The sequence below is a fragment of the Marmota marmota genome, unplaced genomic scaffold (assembly GCF_001458135.2).
Source record: "Marmota marmota marmota unplaced genomic scaffold, marMar, whole genome shotgun sequence".
Taxonomy (NCBI): Eukaryota; Metazoa; Chordata; class Mammalia; order Rodentia; family Sciuridae; genus Marmota; species Marmota marmota.
Window position 1 is genome coordinate 996,775 of NW_025999944.1, and position 23,667 is coordinate 1,020,441.

A 23,667-nucleotide genomic window follows, 5' to 3' on the forward strand; every position below is an offset into this window, starting at 1 on the left:
CTCCAGGTTGTTCCTATAAGGGTCCTGGTTCCAAGACGTTTACCTGGCTTTAAATTTAATTAATGTTATTGAAGAGTTGTGATCTGTGAAGTGGGACAGAATTTCATAGTTAACAAAATTATGTGTTTTCCAAAAACTCTTTTCCTTTCAGGATTTGCATAATTTGTGCTTGTGCTCCTCATGTTATAGCGAATGGCCTTACTGAACAGCCGCGTGTTATTTTCCTAGGGAAGGATCTGTCGTCGAGGAGCAGCACAGATCTTGACTGCATTTTTGGGAAAAGGCAAAGCAAGAAGACTGCTGAGGTACTGAGTAGCCCAGTGGAGATGGCGTGTTTCCATGCAGCTTGGTTTTCAAGTGGGTGTGGGGCTATTCTGTGTCTGTTACTAGTAGTACTTTTTAGACACAGTTCCCCTGCAAAAAAACAAAAACAGGAACCACTTTTAGCAACTTCATACAAAAGTTCAGTGTGATCCCTTTAATGATAATAGCTGGTAGCTAAGTTTTGTAAGGAATCTCCTAAGAGGATATGTGCTCTCTGGTCTTTGCTTTTGTTTTTTGTTCTGAGGGGTGAAGACTAGGTTAAACTCGGGGAAGAATGCCTATTGCTGATGTAGTCAAAGGGGAAGGTACCTCCTGCCACCAAGAGCAGGGAGGCGTGTGCTGAGAGGTTTGCCGCTCTGTCCAGACTGCACCTTGTATTTGGAGTTTGCCATGGGGAGGAAGAGCGTTCCTCACGTGCTCTACTACTGCCTTTCCATCTGGAGAGCATGTGGACAGGGCATCATCTGGAGGATCCATGGGTGTGGCCTCCCTCGTACATTAATACTTGTTTCAAAACTGGAACGGGAGGATGGGTGACCTCACTACCCACATGGTCCGTTGTCCTAATGATGAAACTGGGCTGTAAAGACACATTTGTTGCACCTTTTCCCAGTAGAAGAGCCAGCTATGTATGTAGTTTTCATTTCAAAATAGAATTTTTGAACTATAGATTATTCTAGAGATACTGGGATAAAATAATTTTTTTTGGCGGGGGGGGTCTAAGAAAGCCTGGAATATTTGGTTGCTGCAGCTATTGATCAGCTGATCTGCTGTGTCCTGATTGGTTCCTGTAGGAAGAGAAAGAAGTCTTGTTTGATTTATTCCTGGCATTTTCCCAGACTCACAGATGTCTTTCCCAGGGTAGTAGATTAGTTACTTAAGATTCTTAGAAACTCTTGGATTACCCATGACCAGCATTTTGTTAGGAGACTCCTTCTAGGGCTGGTATTGAATGCCTAGGTCTTTCAGCATCTTTTTGCACCCCCACCCCCTACCTTCAGCAGAGGGGAGACCTGGCTCCTGGTGGCCTGCTGCGGCCGGGGCTGCAGGGTCTGTGCCAGGTTCAGGGAAGGCAGCTGCTCCTCAGGTAGGAGGTGCTCTGACATCCAACCACACTGGATGTTCCCTCACAAGGGCTGCTGGGAAGCGCAGTGGCCATCTTACAGGCTCACTGTGGTCATATCTCTGCCTGAATGTGGTTGTCTTGAGGCCTGGGTCAGGCTGCGCTCCCTCGTTCACTGAGGACTTTGCATCTGCCTTGCCTCACTTTCTCTGAGTCTCTCTGGCTGTCCCCAGCAGTGTCCGTATCCTTTGGAGAACCTGGCCCTGTGCTCTCATGCCCTGTCACCATTCTGCCACACAGGCGCCCCCGCCCCCACGGTCACACTTGCAGCTTTGCAGCAGCCCCTTGTCCTCCCTGCCTTGCTCCTCTCTCTCTCTCCCTGTCACCTAACCCTCACCTTCTCCGGCAGCCTTTGCAGTCTCCAGCTTAGCTGATCAGGAAAGGACATGTTGCTGTGGCATTGGTAGCCCACAGCTCATGTGCTAAGTGCAGAAGCTTCTCTGCAGGAGAGCAGAGCTCCCTCGTCCTCTGTTGGGCTCCAGTTGGAGGACTTGCTGGTATCAGGTGCCAGAAGGTTTGTCCACGCTCCCTGGTGTTACTGGACTTAGTGGTGGTGGTCTCGTAGTCGGGACAAAGCAAGAAGTTCCCTTGGAGGGCTTCAGTGTTCTCTAGCGCTGGCCAGAGAAAAGTCACTTTTTTCCAGTTGGTGTAGATGTGGTCACCCTTGGTGTTTGGCTGTGTTTTGAGCAGGGTTTCTGAGCAGTGCTGTCCCTGGCACTCTGGGCTGTGTTCCCTGTTGATGTGTGTGTGGCTGCTGACTGCCTGGTCTTCTGTCCGGTGCAGCTGTTAGTGTGTTCCTGGTTCTCACAGGGAGCTTTGAACAAATGCTGATGCCAGGCTCCCCCTCCAGACCAGTTAAGTCCAAGCCATGGGTTAGGGGCCAGGCACCAGTATTTTTAAAGGAAAGAAAACATTTTTAAAGTGTTCCCTGCTAATCCTGGTGAGGACCAGTGTGTGGTAGAGGAGAGGGTCGAGAATGCCAGCCTGAAGTGCAGGTGTACGGCCTTGGCCTCTGGTGTCACCAGTGTGGCTGCAGAGGGGCTTGCTGAGCGGAGGATCCTGGTTGCAGGTCTGGCTGGGGCCTGAGAGCCTGCCCTCTGGCGCCACAGGTGCTGCCGGCCTGTGCAGCGTGCCGAGGAGCTGGCACCTGCATGGATACTGAAAACAGAGTCTAGTTGAATGTGATCGCTTTTAAGGCAATAAGTAAAAAGTCCATAAAGCAGGGTCAGTTTATCTTTAAATACATGTGGGTTTTCATATGTTAAGTTTGCTTTTATTGAGGTACACTGTCTTTTTTTGGGTAAATTGTTGCTGGGAAACCCTACCATGTTAGTTACAGCAGCCCTGACAGAGAAGGGCAAGAAGCTTTTGATGAGATTTGTTTGAAAATACAGCCTCTTGGCTCCTGTTTGCTGTTGGAAGGAATACTGCTATTTTTCCTCCCTGACGCATCAGCTGGAATGTGTATTTGGCATGGTGAAGGCCATGGTGCTGCCAGAGGTCAGACACCTCAATAGCCTGGGATCCTGTGGTCATGCGGAATGTGAAGGGTCAAGGCCCTCTGGGAAAGGGCCAGCCCTGATCTGTCTTCGACACCTAGACATGTAAGACCTTGGCAGGAGCAGTTCCAGCCCGGGCACGTCGTCTCTCACAGCTGGCCAGGCCTACTGTTGTTAATTTCCATAGCCCCCGAGTCTCATAGAAATTATAATTTTATTTAGCATCTGTGTGCAAGCACTGTGCTAGACACCTAAATGCATCTTGTTTAGTCCTCACAACAATCTTATGAAGTAAGCATTTGCACCCTGTTTTTAGCAATGAAGAAACTGGGACTCAGAAATGTCACAGTGCTCCAGAGTGACACAAGTGGGATTTTAATACTGGTCCCTCCAACTCCACACTCAGTGTTCTCCTGTCACACTGTTAATGAACATTTTTGCATTAAAAAAAAAAAAAATTCACCTTTAACTTATTAAGATATTTTAGCAGTTTTCTTTAAGATTTTTGTCAGAGGGCCACTAGTTACTATATCATAACTTTGAGGGAAAAGGGTTGGCTGTTCCCATTTTGTGAAAAATGGTTTAAATTTCAGAACTTTGCTGGCTGCGAAGTTCAGTGGTGAACTCTAAGAGTTCAGAAGCACGTGACCAAATGCCTGGCCTTGGAAGCTGGAGACTGAATGAGGAAAGAGCTGACTCGAGCTTCTGGAGCACACATGCTGGGTTACTGGTGTCTTTTCTGGTCTCTCAAATAGGTTGATGGATCTGGTAATATTTATATCCAAAAAAAAGCAGCAAAAAAAAAAAAAAAAAAAACCTTGACTAGTGGTCATAAGGGGTTTGCTTTTTGAAAGTTTTCATTTTGAAGCGGTACCGCTTCACAGGACATTGCAAATCCAGTATAGAGGGGCCTTAGGCACCCTTTCCCCATGTCCCTGGTTGCTGCACCTTGTATAATTTTATTAGGGTTCTCTAGAGGAACAGAATCTTCAGGAGGTATGATTATGAAAAGGGGACTTATTAGGTTGGCTTACACAACCAAAAGCTGGATAGTCCACCGTGGTCGTCTGCAGGCTGGAGAGCTGGAAGAACCAGTAGCTGTGCATCCAAGATGCTGATACCTCAGAACAAGAGGGAATCAACAGTGCTATCCAAGTCTGAGACGGAAGGCTTCTGGAAACTTCTTGGAGAATCACTGGCAGAGTTCACTTTGGAAGAGTGAAGGAGCTAGAATCTGATATCCTTAGGAAATCGCAGAAGCAATGATTCGCAGCAGCAATCAAGAACCTGTTCAGGAAGAATCAGCTTGCTGCTTCCTTGTTCTTCCAACTTTTGTTCCATACAAGCCAGCATCGTATTGGATGGGGCTGCCCACTTCAATTTGCTATCCCACGTGCCAGTCATTTCTAGACACCCTCACTGACACACCCAGAAGCCTCGACCTTCTGCATGTCTCCATCCAATCAACTTGACCATTCAAATTAACCATTAAAATAATGGTGGTAGGCTAGAACCAGGCAGTGGGCATTGGTGCAGCTGGGTGTATAGCCCTCTGGAGACTGAGTGGGGACTGTATCCACTGTCTCAGCCAGGGTTCTGAACTGTCCTCACCCTAAGACGTCTCCCTCTCACTACCTCTGATTGTAGTCATGCGCCCATCCATCACCTACCCTAACCTCAGGTACCCACTGTTGCCAGCAGAATTGACTAATCAGAAATAGAGCCTCACATGCATCAACCTCTGCTCTCACAGCTTGGACCTGAATATGCTCAGTTGGCTGTGGTTAGTGAAGGGGTCAAGAGTGATTGTGCTCTTAGTGACCTGCCTCCTCTGCCTGTCCATCCCTACATCTTCTGCCTTCTGTCTTTTGGGTCTTTAGAGAACTTGTTGTAGAACTCAGATCATGTGACATTGTTCAAGTCTGGGCATGTCAGTTAAGCTGTTTACTTTAGTAAGTTCAGGAGCATTCCACACTATAAAGTGATGTGCATATCCAGGATGCACGTTGGTCGTCTGCACTGTGTTGATGTGGGAGACTTCTCTGGGCTGTGTCTCAGGGTACCTTTATCACAGGGAGCAAGGAGACCTTTAAATGTCATGCAGGATTGGTTTGTTTGTGGGCAAACAAACAAGTTTGTATGGGTATATAGGGTTTGGAGCAAGTTTGTATGGGTATATAAGGTTTGGAGCTTTCACTGGGTTTTTAAAGGAATCCTTGATCCCAAATGAAGCTTCAAATCTAGGACTGCATAAAAATGTCACTTATGCATTCCTGCACCTGAATGAAACCACTTCAAACATAAATTCTCTGCATGAGAATTTATAAACTAGGCCAGGCCAAGAATCTGATCTTAATTATTTTGAATATGATATGTAGAAATAAAAGAAAATGACATCAGAACAACAGTTCAAGCTAAAACAGGAGGTGTAGGATAGGTTGATGGAGTTTAAATCACACCTTTCATCCTGTTTCTGACTTTATGCGTCTAATTGAGAAATGGACCCACTATGTTTTACATGTGGACTGTTCTTCAGTCATGTACGCTGGGCAGCACACAGCTTCAAGAGAGGCCTGGTGTGCTCCCAGTGCTGGATCCCAGGCATTGCTTGACCCAGTGTGTGGCACATACAGGGACTCGGCAAAACAAAACCTTATTGTGCTTCTTTTTTTAAAAGAAAAAAAAATGGACTTCATTGATTAGTATTTTAAAAATCATGGCTTATATAGCTTCAGAGTTAGTATTCAAAAATCTTTTCCTTTTGAAAGGTTTTGATCAATATGCATAAACAGCTTTATTCTAAGAGCGGGAAACGTTGGTCAGTCTACTTCCCACTCTAGATCACAGTGCCGACAATAGGTTCTTTCCGGAGATCCTGCGTGTGGGCTCGTGCTGTTTTATGTTTTAAAGCACTAATCCAACTGGCCTGAAGTTGACTCCATGCGTTGCTTCTCAGGCCAGAATAGTCTTTCACAGATTCGAACGTTTGTCACTGCTATAGGAGTGAAGGCCCTCGAACACACTCGGGGCTCTGCTCTGACTTTATTGGTGCTTAGAGCTTCCTGCGGCCACGAACTGTTGGGAGACACTGGTTCTTAGTGGAGCCTGGCTGTTCAGACTTCCTTACTTAAAGAGCAGAGGGTCATTGCAAATTGACACTTACTCAGGAATCTAATAAACGTGCTGAGAGGGAGTGGCTGGCTGTGCATGTTTGTTTCCAAGTCCTTCCTTTCCCCACCATCTTTTTGCTGTGTTAATTGGAAGACAGTGCTTTGAGTGGAGGGCCCATAAATTGGAGCTGTCTGCACTTTCTGTGAGAGAAAGACGTGATCCAATATATTGAATTGAAATTATTCAGACCCCCCAAGACCTTCAGCAGGTTCTTGTGCTAGCTAGTACCTTCCAGGAGTTGTGTACAGTGTGTGTGTGTGTGTGTGTGTGTGTGTGTGTCTGTCTGTCTGTCTGTCTGTCTCACTTGGTTTACAAGTTGAAGTTAGAGACACAGAAAAACAAATTCCAGTAGATCCTATCTGGTTGAACTTCCTGATACTCCTATTTTTTTCCCTCTCTCATTTTTTCTCTCCCCCACCTTCCAGTTTCCTTCCTCTATCCACTCTGTTTCCTGATACTGTGTTATCACTAGAGAAAATACCCCTACGCCACATCGAGGATTGAGGACATGTTACCAACCATCTCACTTTGTTTCTCTGAACGGTGAGCCTCTGGCCTAGGCTGCTGGCAGAGTAATTGTCCACTTCTTTACCTCTGTGACCCGGTGGAGGCAGGAACTTTGAGTTCTTCGTATTCTCCTCCAGGGTGCCCAATTACTGATCACCTTCCGTGCATTCTTCTGGTGGTTGTTGCTTTTTTCACCGGAGCGTGGCTTCTTTGCAGTCTGTGTTCCTTTCTCATCTTTTATCCCGAGTCCCCTTTTTCCTATTTCTGACTGATTATTTGATCTGAAAACTACCTCCAAGCAGACCCTGATCTTCTGTTTGGTTGGATTCAGGGGTATTTTGGACCATTCTTCCTTTTGGTTGGAGTCAATGTCGCAAGTACCTCTTAGGGAAGGTCATTGTATAAAGAAGAGTCCCTTTTTAAAATTAATTTTTACCTGAATTGTCTTTGAATTGAAGGCTGTTTTTCCTGTTGTTCTGGATTTTCATGCTCATCGCCTACATCAGTGGGCTCAGTGAAGCTTCATAGGTGTTTTCCCTTCCTGCAGCTAGTCACTGCCCTTCTGTCCCCACTGCAGGGCTGGGCACCCGCATTCCAAGGACAGGTGGCTTTCCCAGCCCAGTCATTGTTCAAATGACCTTCTTGTGAAGAGCCTTTAGGTAGAGACCAATTTAAACTTAGCTTTAAGCATGCCGCGTGGTGCACCTGAGTTCTAAAATATTTTTTTCTAGCAGTGTTGACTTCTGTAATTCTTGTCATCATTTGACCATTGAAGACAGAATCGAGATTTTTTTTTTTTTAATATATCTTTCTAAGCTGGGACATTTGGTCAAAACTTGTGTATCTCTTTGAAGTGAAATTTTATGAAGTTGTGTGATGTTTTGTTTAATCCTGGAAATGTCTAATTTGGTACCTGTTAAATGAAGGTTAAGTTGGGTGTAGGACCAGTAACCTGACCACAGATTTAACTGAAGCCAAAGCATGTAGTGTGGCACCTGCCTGAACACAGGCTGGGCCGCCCTGGACAGGTGGCGCCTATGTGAAAGCAGCAGGCTTTTCACCTGTTCTGGGCTGGAACAGGGTTTGACCTGTTCTGTTCAGTCCCGGTCACCCTTTTTTAAAGGAGTGTGTTCAGAGACGTTCAGGAACAAAGGTTTCTGGAAAGCATGTCATGCACTGGAACAGATAAAGGAGTTCAATGTGTCTAGCAGATGAGTGGTTAGGAAAAAGGAAGGCCGATACTGACAGATGAAACTCACAGAAGGATGTCCTCTCTGGAAAGAAAGTAGCCCGGGTTGGTCACGCGGTCAGCTAGAGGGCCCACTCGTGGATGCCTGTGGACAGGTAGGCGTCTGAGCCCCTCTGGCGCTGCCTGTATGATTCCAGAGTAAGAGAAGGCCCTGGTGAAGGCCGCTGGTGATCCGGCGCTACCTTGAAGTCCCATGTTTTCCCTGACTGCAGGAAGAGAACATTACTTGGATTCTTCTTGATTCTCCGCTCCAGGTCAATTTTGGCTTTTTCTACTTATGTTGTTTATCCAGGAAATGAGTGTGCAAGGTCTTTGGTATGTTCAACCTGGTACTGAGAGATCCTGGGGTATAAGAGCGAGCCATCTGTCTTAGCAGGTTTAAGCCTCAAGTGAGTTATCGGAAGGTGGAGGGGAAGGTACCTCTTGGATGTTCCTGTGTGATCTGTCAGCTCACTTTCCTTTCCTGTGCAGTGAGAGTGCTGAATTGTGTGTTCTGGTAGCAGACTCTGTTCTCACAGATGACCTTGGCGACACCTCCCATCCCCATGCCCCTCCCCTCTACCTGCTTGTACCTGCTAGAATCTGGCCATGGAGACACTGTGGGGCTTATGAGGCCTCAAGGTGGTAGTCGAGCTGCCTGCACCCCCAGGCTGTGAGAAAGCTCAACACCCAGACTAACCTACAGGAGAGACCATTATTGTGTGGGGTATGCAGGTGCCCAGAGGCCCCATTGAGAGAGGGGTTCCAGGCCAGCCTCCCCTCTGTCAGCTGTGACCACCTTTAGACAAGAACTCCATGAGACCTGGATGGCCAAACTTTCCTCAGAAATGGGGTAAGAAGGTGAAATCAGTGTGACCTTTTGAGTTTTGGGGTGCTGTTTTGTTTCTGTTGTTGGGTTTTGTGTGGTTTGGTTTGGTTTGGTGCTCAGATTGAACCCAGGGGTGCTTTACCACTGAGCTACATACATCCTCAGTCCTTTTTATCTTTTATTTTGAGACAGGGTCTCCTAAGTTGCTGAGGCTGGCCTCCAACTTGTGATCCTTCTGCCTCAGCCTCCTGAGTGGCTGACCTCACAGGCGTGTGTCACTGTGCCTGGCTCTTGCGGGGAGTTCTTACATAGACAGCTCTAATGGCTCTCCCAGGATTCATCATCCATGGTTTTGTGACTGTGCATTGATGGTGAGCTTTGCAGAACCATCTTAATGAGTACATTGAAGAAGGCATGTCACCTAATGAGGTCTTCTCTTCTGTTCCATTCCGTGGACAGGGGGATTGTGAGTAGCACTGCAGAGTCTTACATGGCTGCACTTGAGCCCTTGAGTGGTTTCAAGACTGATCTGGAGAAAGTGGTCAGCCTCTGTGAGCCTCGGCTTCTTGTTTATGGGGCAGTAAGTGGTGATGAGTGATGTGCCACGGGAAGCTCTCTGCAAAGGGCCCCCACGCACTCAGTGCCCAGTGCATCTTGGTCTCTGTCTTTGTAAGCTACTGCTCACACCCACATTTCAGGTGGTGGATGGTGACTCCCACTGAAACAAGGTTTAGAAATTAGACAACTAGTCCACGCTCGGGTGTGTGGTCGCATGCCGAGCAGCGAGGGAGCGTGCTCGTGGCTGGCAGGTCCTCCGTTCTTAGTTCCCTGGCAAACTGGCTTCTGGGTGCCACATGTCCATTATAGCAGGGAAGACACATTCTTTGTTCCAGTTAACATTTAAGATAAGTAATGCCCAAGGCCAGCCTGCCTTCTAATATGATGTGCTCCTCAATTTGCGGCAGGATAGACATTTAGACTTATTGCTTTAAACGTGAAAGAAAACTGAGGCAGAAATTCTTTATCATCAGCAGCGTTATATTAAGTGTCGTGGAGCTTTTTAAAAATTTTCACTGAGTGTCCAAGAGGGGACAACACTGAGTGCAGTTTTCAAGGTGATCAGATCCCCCCCACCAACGAGGTACAATGTCTTAGTGTCCTTAGGGTTTGTTTGTGTAAAGTAGCAGGATCCCAAGGACAGTCTCCTGGAGTGTGTGCCCTGTACCAAGAAGTACTTCTCCTGTCATCACGCTGGAAAGAAGTGCATTGTCTGTCTGTTGACAATAGACACAGAAAACACACCTTTAATGTACATTTCTGAGAGTAGGTTATATAAGATTATTCTCATTTATAGAGCGAGCCGACTTCAGATGACCCAGAGAGGTCACAGGAAATTTCCCTGTTTTCTGTTCATCTGAAGGCAGTGTGATTGAGTGCCCTGTGTGTGCCAATTATAACTACTCTGAAGCAAAGACAGGAAGAGTCGGCCCCCGAGGGCCCCATGGGTCCTCTGCTAGAGGAGGTGGGTGCACAGACGTCTTCACAGCGTGCTGCAGGGCGTCTCTACTGGAGTCTGACAGGATCTTCTTGTGTATGTTCCCCACAGCAGCTTGAGTGATCTCTTGAGAATGTGATTGGGACGTGTCATTACTTTACCCCAAACCCTCCTGAGTCTCCCTATCACACTCAGTAAAAGCCACCTCCTGAAATGGCCTAAAGCCCTAATGATCCCAGTCTCTTCCCAGCCCACACAGTTACCGCTCTGCCCTGCCCCTGTCCCTGTCCCTGTCATTGCCTTCTTGCCGTTGCTATTTCTGCTTTAGGTCCGAGTACTTGGTTCCACATGAAATGGCTTCCTTTGCCTCCTTCACAGTTTTGATCAAATGTCATCTCTGTCAGCCTTCCTTAGTTACCCTATTTGTAATTGAAAAACAAACGTCATACCCCTGATGCTGGGGCACCCTGTCCTGGCTTGTTTTCTCCGTGGCAGCTGCAGCCCTCAGATGGGCTCATTTACTCCTCACTGTGCCCTGGTGGACTGCAGCTCCTCTGAGGGCAGGAGCTTTTGTATTTCCCAGCTTCTGGGACCACGCCTGGCTTGGTTTTGCTGAATTGAGTCCAGGCCTTGGAATGTGCTTTAAACAGTGTGGGAGCGCCAGTAAGGAGAAGCTGAGCTGGGCCTGTGGGGGGGGGGGGGGGGGAAGCAACTTGAACAGGACGCATCCTGGTCTGCGACTCAGATGTCAGCGGATCCCTGCCAGTGAGGAAAGGAGACAGTGGTGTCCTATCTGAAGGCTTCCAGGACTCATGAAGTGACATCAGTGATTGTGATGATGGTAGTAAGTACCCCTCAGGGCAGCAGAATGTGCCCGTGATCTATTCTGACACCCTGGCTTATTTGGAGGTGAGTAAGCCTACTGGTTCAGTGGGGCCAGAACTGCACAGCGAGGTGCAGCCAACCAGATCCATCTGTCGCATGTGCTAGAAGTGCAGTAAGCGTCCTGGGCATGTGAGCGTCCACATCTGTCCTCCTCCCCATTTCAGTTGGAGCCTTGGGAGTTTGACTAGAGTGATATGGTGTGTGGGGCGCGGGGAAGCAGGGTGCTCGCCGGCCTCGTCCAGTTACCCATGTAGGCAAAGCCGCTCCCCTGAGTGAGAAGTGTCACAGAGCTGGTTTCCTAGTGAGCACAGCACTTGATAAAAGGAAGAAGGGCAAGATATTGACTTTCCAGGGCCTGTTCTATCAGTGCTCTGCTAATCAACAGGATAAATTATTGCTCTTCAGAAACAGGAGAGGACACCCTTTGACTTGAAGGCATTCTACCTTTCTTCTGTTTGCTCTTCCTCTTTTATCAGGAGAGGATCTTTCCTCCAACCACTTGCTCCTTAGGGGTTTTGTTAAGTACTGAAGGGAAACTGAAGGGAGCTCTTTTGATTTATCTTCTATCCTTTCTTTTTGGTCACTCCACAGGGCTAAAATAGCCGAGTTGGCTTTAATATGTCGCCATTAGAGACCAAACATTAGCTGAAATAAACCATCATGCCTCACAATGAAAAATGTCCCCTGATTGGCTAATTAATCAGTCAAAGGGGAATGACATGGCTCTCGGCTTGAGGGACTCTGCTAGAGAGAAACAGGCTGTTGATAAATGGTTTTCCAGCAAATTCATATATCAAGGAAACTTAGTCATTTTTTAACTACAGTTTGTGTGACTGCAATTTTTTTTCTAACTTTTTTTTTTCTGCTGCTCTTGCTGTTTAGGCTGCATTTTGTGTTGTTGATAGAAAAATATAGGATTTTAGATATGAGAAAATAAATGCTTTCTACTTTTTCATGTCTGTTAGACAGATTGGTTTTGACTGTCTGGGCTTATCAGTATGTGAAAATCAGGTCTTTCTCCAGAATAATTTATGAAATTCTCCTTTCCTGGCTTCTGTCGGAGTTAAAGACCTCCTGGTTCTGGTCACGCTGGCTGAGTTGGAATGCCTGGTCTTTAAACTAGGGGGAGGGACGATGAGATTGTCACCTTCCAGGATCATGGGAGGAATAGGGGATCATCTAAAGTATTCAGCAGTGACTGCACACGGGGTAGGATCCCAACTGCTTGCTGTTCTTTTGTAATCAAAGAAATATATGCACAGATGTGAGAACGGTGCTGCATTAAGCTGCTGCCCCTCACTGCTTCACCTCCCAGGCTCCGGCAGTTTTTTTAAAATCATGATATTTTGTGATGTTTGCCTTGATATTTTAATATAATATTCCACATTAACATTTTTTTTTTAAAGGTGGGTACCAAGAATTGAACTCAGTGCATTTGACCACTGAGCCATCATCCCTAGCCCTATTTTGTATTTTATTTAGAGACAGGGTCTCACTGAGTTGCTTAGCACCTTCTTTTGCTTGAACGTGGATCCTCCTGTTTCAGGCTCCCAAGCCGCTGGGATTGCAGGTGTGTGTCACTGTGCCCAGCTTTACATTAACATTTCTTGATGTGTTAATTGTTAACATCTGAACTGTTAACATCTGGACTTCTGTTTTCCTAGTTTAGGATTTTGGGTAAAGAGTACCAAACTACTGATGTACTTAATTATTTATTAATTTGTTACTTGGCACTTATATTTTTATAACTACAAAAATATTGTTCTCCGCTAAGCCTAATGGTGTGCTGTGAGGCTATTTCCTTTACATTTTTGGGTTGTTTACTGGTGAGACGCAAAGGCTTCTAAGAACCCATGTGCCTTTTCATACACCTGCCAGTAGGTCCTTACTGTGACACCAGGCAGGGTGTTCACAGTATCAGTGTTGGGATCTGGACCGGCTGCCCTGGAAGACCTCCACTCTTTACCTCCCCTTCCTGCTCACTGTTCCTGAGGGCTGGCCACACCAGTCATGCTGTAACCGAGGCAGCACACAGCCATCAGCAAATGCAGACCAGTACATCACACTTTTGTCATTGGCTGTCTTATTTACCTAGAATGGATAGACAGTAAACTTGAGTATGATCTTTAGATTTTGAATATGATCTTTTTTTTTTTTTTCTTCTGACTGTTGTATCCAGTTGACTGCCAACCTCTGCCTTCCTCTGTTCCTGCAGGTGTTCCTTACTTCTCATTGGCCTTTTAATAACACATGGCTTACTGTTGCACCCAGGCAACATTGGGCTCATAGGTCCTTATGGGTCCTCACTGTAGGTTGCTCACTAGGCGACCAGGTAACTGGGAGTTAGGTGGTAAAATTAAATTGACAGATTTAACTTCTTTAATACTCATGGGAATGAAGTGTATTCGTTACTCTGCTCTTTAATTGATAATCCTATAAAAGAGTTTTCTACTTACTACTAAAAGCCATATATATTATCTATTATAATGAGTTATTCAAAATTCACTTCCATAGTAAATCTGTTTTCATCAGAAAAAGAAGAAAGGATTCTTCAATACTAGAGAAGAACCTCGTATCTTGCAGATCAGCGTTAGTGCCGTGGAGCGCTCAGGCCTCGTGCGCAGTATAAATAAATTCATGAAGTGTTCTTGCCAGAAAGTTGAACCTAAATCCAATCAAGTCTCTCAAAATGGTCTTCAGTCCCAGAAGACATGGTGTGGACTCAGAGCTTAACAAACGCACAAAGAAGCAAAAAGTCCAACATGTGGGGCACGGGAGGAGACAGCTGACCCCGTTTCTACAGGAAGTTAGTAGCGTGAAGAAAAGGAGTAGTGGGGCAGAGGGAATGCTGTGCTAGACCTATGTGATGTGAGCAGCCAGACACGACGTGGGGCCTTGTTTGGGACCTGTTTGAACCAGAGACTGCTGAAATCTGATGGCGTGTATCAGATGATACCAAGGAATTTTGTGAGGTATGCTAATGGCACTGTGATTAAGTAAGGACATTTCCATGCTTTTTAAAAAATGACATATAGGGAAGGAGTGAGGATTAAGTCTGGCGTTGGTTTTAAAATATTAAAGCATAGAACCAGGAAAGGACATAACACTGTGGCAGAACTTTAATAGTTGTTAGGAATTTTGGAGTTCACAAATTTTTTTATTTGCAATTTTTCACAGTGAGTTTCTTTTAAAAGTATCTACTAATGAATGACATATTATTTAACACTTATTTAGCTCCACCAGAGGATGGTTTAATTATTTTGTGTGATAAGTTCAGAATGTCATGATCATTCTTCAGGTGCAGAGTTACTAGTGCCCAGCTAGTTTTTGTCCTGGTTTACTCCGCAGTACGTCTTCTTGTCATGTGTGATGACATTAAGAGAACTTCAGGGTGGAAGCCAGCTAAGGAAGAGTAGCGGTGGAGGAGAGAGAGCCGTTTGGGTTCTTTGGTGGAGCATCGGGCCCTAGTGCCTTGAGCACCTCCCATCCTAGAGGTGTGCACAGCCTGGCCATACCATCATCCCTGGGCCACATGGGACAGAGGGAGGTGTGGGAACTGGCCTTCCTGGCACCTGGTCCTGCTATCGTCTCTCTTCTCATGGCTACTCAGGAAGGCAAGGCTGGGGAGCATCAGCAGCTCGGAAGGCTCAGGACTGCAGGGTATCTAAGGGAGTTTTGTCATCATTGAGTTATGGCAGAGACAGAAGTCTCAATTGGGAACAAGTCTCAGGGGATGGAGGGGGTTGCCCTAGAGTCTTTAGTGTATGTGTCGCTCACAGAACTTGTCTGCTGGGCCTGTGTGACCCATGTATGGCCAGCCCCGTGAGCCTCATCCTGGACTCCTTGGCCTGCTCCCGAGGAGGGGGTTCCTGGAGATGTGTGCCGCAGGCCTTGACTGCTCCAGGGGGTCTCTCGCCACCTCTGTCCCCTGGTGCCTTTTTGTTTGTTTGTTTCTTTGAAGTCTTGTGCTCTTTGCTTTGGGGTGCATTTTTCAGTTTGTCCATAGGATGTAGTTGTGAGTCTACATGTCTTTTACTTCCCTTTCATGTCGAAGGAACAATACGATACGCTCAGTTTGTCACATCTTGGTGCTCTTGTGTCTGCGACTTTTTCTTTGTCACTCTCTGTGACCAGCATATCCATGGCCAGTGACAGAGGAGGCTTATCATTAGATAGACTTGTTCCTCCGGCAGTCAGGAATCTTGAGCTGTTAATCACAAGTTCAAAACTTTCAGGAGTCAAGTTACACTGACACTAGAATTTCTTTTTCATTGGAGGTGGTTTGGCCATTTCTGTGAGGACTGATTGTTTCCAGGCACAGCAGTGTATGCCTTTAACCCGTGACTCAGGAGGATGGCAAGTTCTAGACCAGCCTCAGCGGCTTAGCAAGACCTTGTCTCAAGGTGAAAAAAATAAAAAGGGTGGGGGCTGTGGCTCAATGGTAAAGTGCCCCTGGGCTCAGAGAATCCCAGGCTAGCTTCTGGTGAGGGTACTTACAAGGCCACTTACCTTCTCTGAACTTCTTTTTCACTTGGGAAAAGAAGGATGAAGACCCAAGCTGATGTCATAATTGCTGAAATGTATGAAAGGACTTTGTGATACTTGAAGGCATAATGTCAAAGTAAAGAGTCACTTTACCTTTGAGGAAGCCAGTGTAAGCACATACATGGGTCATGTTCACAGCCTTCTCCTTTAGAAGATGAGGAATGGAGTTTGAGGTCTGACTGATGAAGCCCTCCCAGTGGCTTATTCCCACCTGACTGCCTTCTGCAGGGCAAGGCTTGACTCATCCACGATACTAGGAAGAAGTGGCCAAAGTGTGTGTTCTAGGATGCTGTCGTCTAGCTGCAGTGTATGCATAGAATATGTTCATCTCAGTCTTGCTGAGCTTGTGATGGTAAAACCTGGAATGGGAGAGACCATGCCGGGGACTCCACCGGGAGCAGCCATCTTACGCTGACCTCAGCTTGGGCCGGTTTCCCCCACACTTGATTCTGAGGGCCTTGCAGAGCTGAGCGCCTTGCTCCAGTGCCATGTCTTGAGGCTTCAGGAAAGGAAGGAGAAGAGTGTGGTGCTCTTTCTCTTGAGGCTGGCATGGCATGAAGAACTTGTGCTTTAGTCTCAGATCATGTAGATTAATTCCTTTCTGATGTTTTAGTTAACCATGTTACTCACAGAATCATTATCACTGACATTGTATCAACCCTGTGGTGACTTCTGATCTCATCAGGGTGGTGTAGCAGCAGGGTGGCTCTTAAGTCGGACCGGCTTACTCATTTGTTACAGTGTTTGCATTCACTAACACCTAGGAAGAGCACTAGACTCTGTACATCAGTCCTTGCTAGGTACTGTGGAAGTGACAGTGGAGGTAGAACAATGCGATTTAAATCAAATCTGAGAAGGGAAGAGGACTCTATAGACCAAAGTGACACATACAGAAATGGTGCCATGTAGTGGGAAAGCAGAGGCTCATGATCCAGACCTGGTTGTGTTTGGTTCTGCCCGTCCAATTGTATGACCTTAATTCTTCGAGTCTCAATCATCAGATAGTGACAGCCCGGCAGTGGCTGATCCAGAACAAGCATTGAACCCAGCTCAGCTTATGGGAAGTTGTCCTGACTGGGAAACCTCCTTTGCCCAATGGCATACCTAAGATATACACACTCCCCTCCCGTGACTTCCTGCCAGCTAACTCTTGTCTAATAGATCTGGGTGTACATCCTTAGATGCCACACGTGGGGGTCACAGTCTTATCTGCTGGATCCCAGTTGAGAGACACTGGTGGGATCTGCCAGATGTGGATTGTCATTTACTTGGGTTGGTCTGAATGCTTTCTCCTGTCAGACCTGTCAGAGCCAACCAGGTATTGGGGGAAAGGTTGAACTGTAGTCATTTATGGCAGGTACAGAATGCAGAGTAAGGTGCAGAGCACAACCAGGCAGAGAAAAGGTGGACATGGGAGCAGATATGTCTTCACCTCCCCTGCAATTGCCAGGCCTCTGGGCCTCCAGGGGACCTTGTACTTGTACCATGAAAGTGGCAGCACCAGAAGTCTTCAGGTACAAACACCCGTGAAGTCTTACCAGTCTTCAAGGACTCACACGATGTCACATTCTGTAGAGTGAATAGCATAAAACAAAAGGGGGCCGTGAGAAAACATTTAACTGAGTCTACCTACCATTTTTGCAGTTATTTCTTCTGTCTAAAGATAGCAGAATAGATTCCAAACTAAAAAAAAGTAGGAAATCTTTCTCTAAGTGTTTTATTGAAATAAGATTTTAATAATCAGTTTTTAAGAAAGCAAAGAATCCTCATTTCTAATTTCTTTTCTGTAGAAGTGTATTTTAGCACAGACTTTCTTAGAATTCATGTGATGAGAGGCAACTTTCCTTACAGATAGCAGAAGAGTGTGTTGGCAAAATGCGTGACTTTAGCTCGTGAGTGATCCGTGACCATATAGGCAATAAAATGGGAAAGGGTTTTCCTCCAGAGGACAGCGGATGGCCTTTCCTCTAACCATTTTCACGGATGATTTGGGTGATGATCGTAGACCATCAGATTGTTTCTTCTGAATACTATTTGGGGGAAAATGCTTCTGAATAGCTGGCACCAGGAGGTGCTCCTGAGCAAGGGTGGAGCCTCTGCCTGCAGTTCCCAGTTGCTGAAGAATCAGCTGGTGGCCTTTCTCCTTCTGCTTCTATAGGCTCTGGCTGTAGACTCCAGAAGTTGGCTTCTTTAATTAACTCCCAAGTAACTGTGACGCTGATTTCAAAAACATGGATTAGACCATTAGACTCAAAAGAATTCACCTCTCCTGGATTTAGAAAAGGTGACTTCCCCTTTTAGAAAGTTTCAAGAGCGGTTGATGATGGGGAAGTGGAAGGATTTAGGTTCACCCAGGTCACTGCCAAGGGACTGCTCCCAGATACCTACCAGTGCGCTTTTGAGTTGCCTTGTAACTCTCTTTACTCAGGAGTCCTAGCCGAATTCTATTTTTTCTTTTTAATAATTTCCATTATAACATTGTATATGTAGTGAGTGAAAATATGCCTTCATATTGACTTTTTCTTTTTTAATGTGATGCTGGTTTAAAACTGATAAACGTGACTTGCGCTCACAGTGCCTCATTCTGATTTGTTTCCAGTTATGCTTGGGGAAAATGGATTTAGCTGGGGTGGAAGTCTAGTACTGTGCACATGCACGGACTCTCTCTCTCTCTCTCTCTCTCTCTCTCTCTCTCGCTTCACTTGGCATTTAACAAACTTTATCCAGGTCAAATGTGCTCCAGGAGAAATTAGTTATGTTTTCCCAAATTTTGACCAGTTTACCCAAAGAAAGCCTACTTCTGTCATACACGCCCAGAAACACATGTGTTGGTAGGGCACAGGTGGGATGGCTCTGCCTCGCCTTCTTCTCCTCGCTTCTAGAGTAGCTCTTAGTCCTAAAAAAATCAGTTCCATACCTTATATTTTCTTTTTGTACCAGGGATTGAACTCAGGACACTTAATCACTGAGCTACATCACCAGCCTGTTTTTGTTTTTTTTATTTTGAGACAGGGTCTTCTAAGTTGCTAAGTCTGGCTTTGAACTTGCAATCCTCCCATCTCAGCCTCTTGAGCCACTGGGATTATAGGTGTGTGCCAACATGCCCAGAAATACCTTATATTAAGAGTATTTGCTTTTAGTTTCTATTAAAGTAGTAGTTGTTACACTCACCATTTATAATTTAGCACTTGGCTGCCTTAGCGTGGCCTAGATTTTCTGACCTTGACGTCAGTACATGTGTCTCTGCATCAGATGCAGAGAGGATATTGGTTCCTTTTATATCATTCCCAATTAATAGATGTTGAAAGAAATAATAATTATATTTCTGTGACTGAAAATATGTTGTTAGCTTTCATTGTCTTCAAGTTATTTGAAAATGTGCAAAGATGGTGTGGGGAGCTTTGGTCATAATTATTAAGCCCTGGAAATGAAAGTAGATTGCCAGTGCTCCTAGTGATCTATGTTTAGATTTCTTCTAAGTCTGTAATTTGGGCTTTCTCTTTTTATTTTGAATAAAATAATAGTGTACTAATGCTCCTCAAATTGTAGTAATCTACATGACATAGACTGTCTTTAGAAAGTTGTTGTGTTGGCTAGTTGGTTGGTTTAACACTGAATTTGTTCAATTTGATCAGTTGAGAAGAGCATCGACTGACTCAGGCTCTGCCCAGCACAAGTGGAGAGTGGGCTACCTACCCTCATTAGTGATTGGCTTAGTGGTAATGAGAAATCTTGTAACTCATGGAGCTTTTAGTTTGGAGAATACAGTTCCAACATTGTCTCCTCCCAGGTCCATTAGACACTGCAACCCTAAAAGGTGGGATTAAATAGGAGGAAGCCAACGTGGGTTAAAGTAACTTGATTAAAGACTCGGACCAGCAAGTGCCCAGAGCCGCGCTCGAACTCACTCCAGTCAGCAGCAGTGTCCTGCCACTACTTCACTAGTCTGCAGACTGCTCTGCTTTGGGTAGAGGAGACCTGGACCAGAGGAGCTTCAGTGCAAGCCGTGGTTCTTTTCTTTTGGTTGAGTCTTACTGTCAGCGTTGCTATGTCAGGGTTTCCCAAAGTGTGTTCTCTGGAACATTGGATGTTGCTAATAGATGGTCTGGGGGACTGACAGTTGTCATGTCACATGCTTAAATTTATCTGGAAAACTCCATATTAAAAATGTAATTATTTAATAAGGTTTCTTTGTCTCCTTCTTAGAGCCTTTTTTATGGTATTGATCATGTCACCTTTTCAAACTTCTGTTACTTGTTTGACTGTGGAACCCTCATTTTATGGTTCCTAGATATAAATTGGGGAAAGATGTTCTGGGTTATTAAGGGACTAAATCATTGATTAAAAATGTTGGCAGAATAATGGGTTTTCCTAAACCTGCCTATAGAGTGAACTAGTTCGTTTCCTAGGACTTCCATGTACTACCCGTTTTAAAAAGGTAGGCTGAATAGTGGGATTTCCTAACCTGTCTAGAGTGAACTAGTTGGTTTTCTAGGACTTGTGTGTCCTACCGTTTCAGTAGCCTCCCAGATCTGAGGACCTCCAGTGGATGCCTAAAACCAGGGGTAGTACCAAGACCTATATAGAATATACTGTTGTTTCCTAAGTGCCCTCCAGTGTTGTTAGTATTCTAGAGTTAATCTGTCTGTCCATGTTTTGTGCCCTGGTTCCTCCTTTGCATCACTGCTTGTGTGCTTTAGGGCCATTATTAAGTAAAATGAGGGCTACTTGAAAGTAAGCACTGCAGTTGATCTGGTAAACAGTTGATGTGGTAAACGAGATAGCTACTAAGTGATTGCAGGTAGGTGGCATATACAATGTGGATACTCTGAACAAACGGATGATTCATGTTTCAGGCAGGATGGTGCAAAATCTCATCATACTACCCAGAACTGTGTGCCGTTTAAAACATGAATTGTTTAGCTCTGGAATTTTCCATCTGCTATTTTTGGACCATGGTTGACCCCAGAAACCATGGAAACTGAAGCCACAGAAAAGGGGACTATTGTAGATGTTTTAAGGAAAATGTGTTTTAGAACAGCTCAGAACAGCTCCTGGAAGGCATGCCTACCTATTTAGGTCATTATACAACAAAGAATTACTATCATTCCTTTTCTCATTCTGTTCTCTGGAAGGTGGACTGAGGGCCAAGTGTATATTATGATAAAGCCTGGAATACGTGATAGAAAATACAGAACTCTCAGAAGATTTTTGCAGCTTATCTCCGCTCTGGTTAAAATTGACCAAATGAAAATTTCTTTACACATCATTTGGCCCAAAGGGATCTATGCCTCTTAAAGGTGTGTCTAAGGTCTTTGACTCCACCTTGAGGTTCTTCTCCCTGCACTACCTCCATGCATCCTGCAGCCAGGGAGTGAGCTGCTCTGACCTCAGTATCTGCCCCTTGGAAATCTTCTATCATTTCTTATTTGAACCTGCTGGTTCTCCAAATCTCTACACTGCTACCCCTTGGCATCAGAGTCACAAGCCAGTCTCCTTATGGACACCTGTAATCTCCTCTGTGACTGTAATAGTTCCTCTTAAACTGTCTGCAGTTAAAATAGGTGCTTTTGTTTTGTTCATCTATACAAATCCTTTGTTTAGGTAAATGGGACAGAAACTTAGGCATAATGAAAAAAATTCAAGTGATATTTGTGAATAAGGACTTTTGCTTTTTGTTGTTTTGGTGGTTGTCCTATGGCATTCTCTAACATAGAGTAGATTTCAACTTAAAAAGTGAGATTATTTTATTAATTCTACCTATTTAGGCAAGACAGTGTACTCTTAAAAGATTTTTTTTTTTTTAATAAGCAGTTGGGTATAAAAAGTAAGTCATGAAGTTACAAGTGAAAGACATGAGGTGGAGTTGGGGATTTTTGCTGGTTTCTTAGATTTTTAAAAAAATACTTTTTTAGTTGTAGATGAACACAATACCTTTATTTCATGTATTTATTTTTGTATGGTGCTGAAAATTGAACCCAGTGCCTCACATATGCTGACAAGTGCTGTACCACTGAGCCACAACCCCAGCCCCGGTTCCTTTGATTTTTGCTGGACCCTTTCTGCTTCATTGATTGTGGGAGCTAAGAAAGACAGCCAGGTGTGGTGGCACACGCCTGTGATCCCAACGGCTTAGGAGGCTGAGGCAGGAGGATCACAAGTCCAAAGCTAGCCTCAGCAACTTAGTGAGGACCTAAGCAACTCAGTAAGAACCTGTCTCTAAATAAAATACAAAATAAAAGGGCTGGGGATGTGGCTTAGTGGTTGAGCGCCCTGATTTTAATCCCCAGCACCAAAAAAATCAAAGAAAAGAAAGACAGTCCAGGGCTGAGCCAAGTTCTGTTTGTAGCCAGGCCAGAGAAATTTCTGTGAACTTATGAGCTGAGGTGAAGGTCTGATAGCCTTTAGCCCTACAGACTTTATGAATTTTCTCATTTCAATGTTAGCATTTTCACCTGCCCAAGAAACTTTTATATTTAGTGTATGAATCTTAGAATTTTGCATTTATAAAGTCAAAAAGCTTTTGAATTTATTTTGGTTCTCTATTATTCACTTTCTAGGTGGCCATAATATATACCCTCTTAAGTATTTGGAAACACAGAATGTGCTCATTCCTAGCCTCTCCTTCCTTTATCACCATCTCTCTTCTTCAGTGATGCTCAAGTTTCCAATGTGACATGAACAGGAAACTTGTGCTGAATAAATACAGTAGATGAATGGTCTTTCTGTTCTTGGGAGGACTTCAGAGCACTTAAGCAAAATGTCATCTTATAAATATTCATATATTGTCATTGGTTTTAAATCTTAAAAGTCCACTCTGAAGGCATCTTCCCATTTAGAACTAATGACAAGCAAAGGACCTGTTCCCTTTCTACCGTGAAATAAATACGGTGGTAGCCATAAGGCAGCACCTAACAAAGCTGCTTTTTAAAAATGTTCTTTTAGTTGTAGATAAACACAATGCCTGTGTTTTATTTATTTATTTTTATGTGATGCTGGAGGTCAAACCCAGTTCCTCACATATTCTAGGCAAGCGCTCTACCACTGAGCTGCCACCCCAGCCTACAAAGCTACTTTTTGTAAATAGAAATTTTTTTTTTGTCTAGGTTAAAGGAGATGTTTGTGGGAATATTTATAGGATCTATATATTTTAAAATAAAGTTGTGATTAAAATTTTTAATTATGATAAATTATCAAGAATTGAGCATTTACACTTTGGTTGTTAGCAGCCCTTTCCTAAAAATGTCTCTCATCGCCATTCTATAACCTTCTCTCTTTGGGCGGGGGGGGTTGGGTAGGAGGTGGGGGTACCCGGAATTGAACTCAGGACCACTTGACTGCTGAGCCACATCCGCAGCCCTGTTTGTGTTTTATTTAGAAACAAGGTCTCACCAAGTTACTTAGGGCCTCCCGAGCTGCTTGGGATTACAGGTATATGCCACCATGCCCAGCTACCTTCTCATTTTTGAAGGTAAAAATCAGGGAAGAGTTACTACACCAATGATAGACAACTGCTAAGCAAAGCAAGTTTGTTTTTAAAGTTTATGTTTGTTCAGGTTTAAACCCATTCTTAAATCTTTGGATGTAGCTATTCTCTACATCCGCAGCTGAATTCATTTGCCTCTTGTCTGGATCTGTTAATAGATATTCATTGCAATAATATTTGTTTTAGGTTTATCTTAAGTCAAATCTGTACAGGTAATAAGAAATATACCAAAACACTCCTGAGTGACTCCTGCCATGATTTATTATAACAACATTAACTGTGTTCATGGTGCTGCTTTGACAGCGATCCTGAGGCGAATGACTTGTACACTCATTATACTTTTTATTTTTAAAAATTGAGTTTTTATTGGGCTCTGAAATTGATGACCTTTCCTAATTAAAATGAAAACAAATGCTTCATTCCAGTGGACATGGGTATCCTTTCTTGACTGGTAGATAAACGGATAGTCTCAAGATCCTAAAAATATCATTAATAAACCTTACTAGAGTCCCTGTGGGGTCTGTGTGGCATGCCATTTGAAGTCTCAGGAATTATCACTCAGGGTATTTCTCCTT

General features: G+C 44.6%; 1 protein-coding gene across 1 annotated transcript in view; it reads left to right on the plus strand.

Annotated features, from left to right (window-relative positions):
* Pinx1 (PIN2 (TERF1) interacting telomerase inhibitor 1) overlaps positions 1 to 23,667 on the plus strand; it is a 62,121-nt gene that overhangs the window by 13,520 nt on the left and 24,934 nt on the right. Inside the window, exon 5 of the mRNA XM_015499369.2 lies at positions 229 to 305. Coding sequence (XP_015354855.2) covers positions 229 to 305 — 77 coding nt within the window. The remainder of the gene's footprint in view (positions 1 to 228; positions 306 to 23,667) is intronic.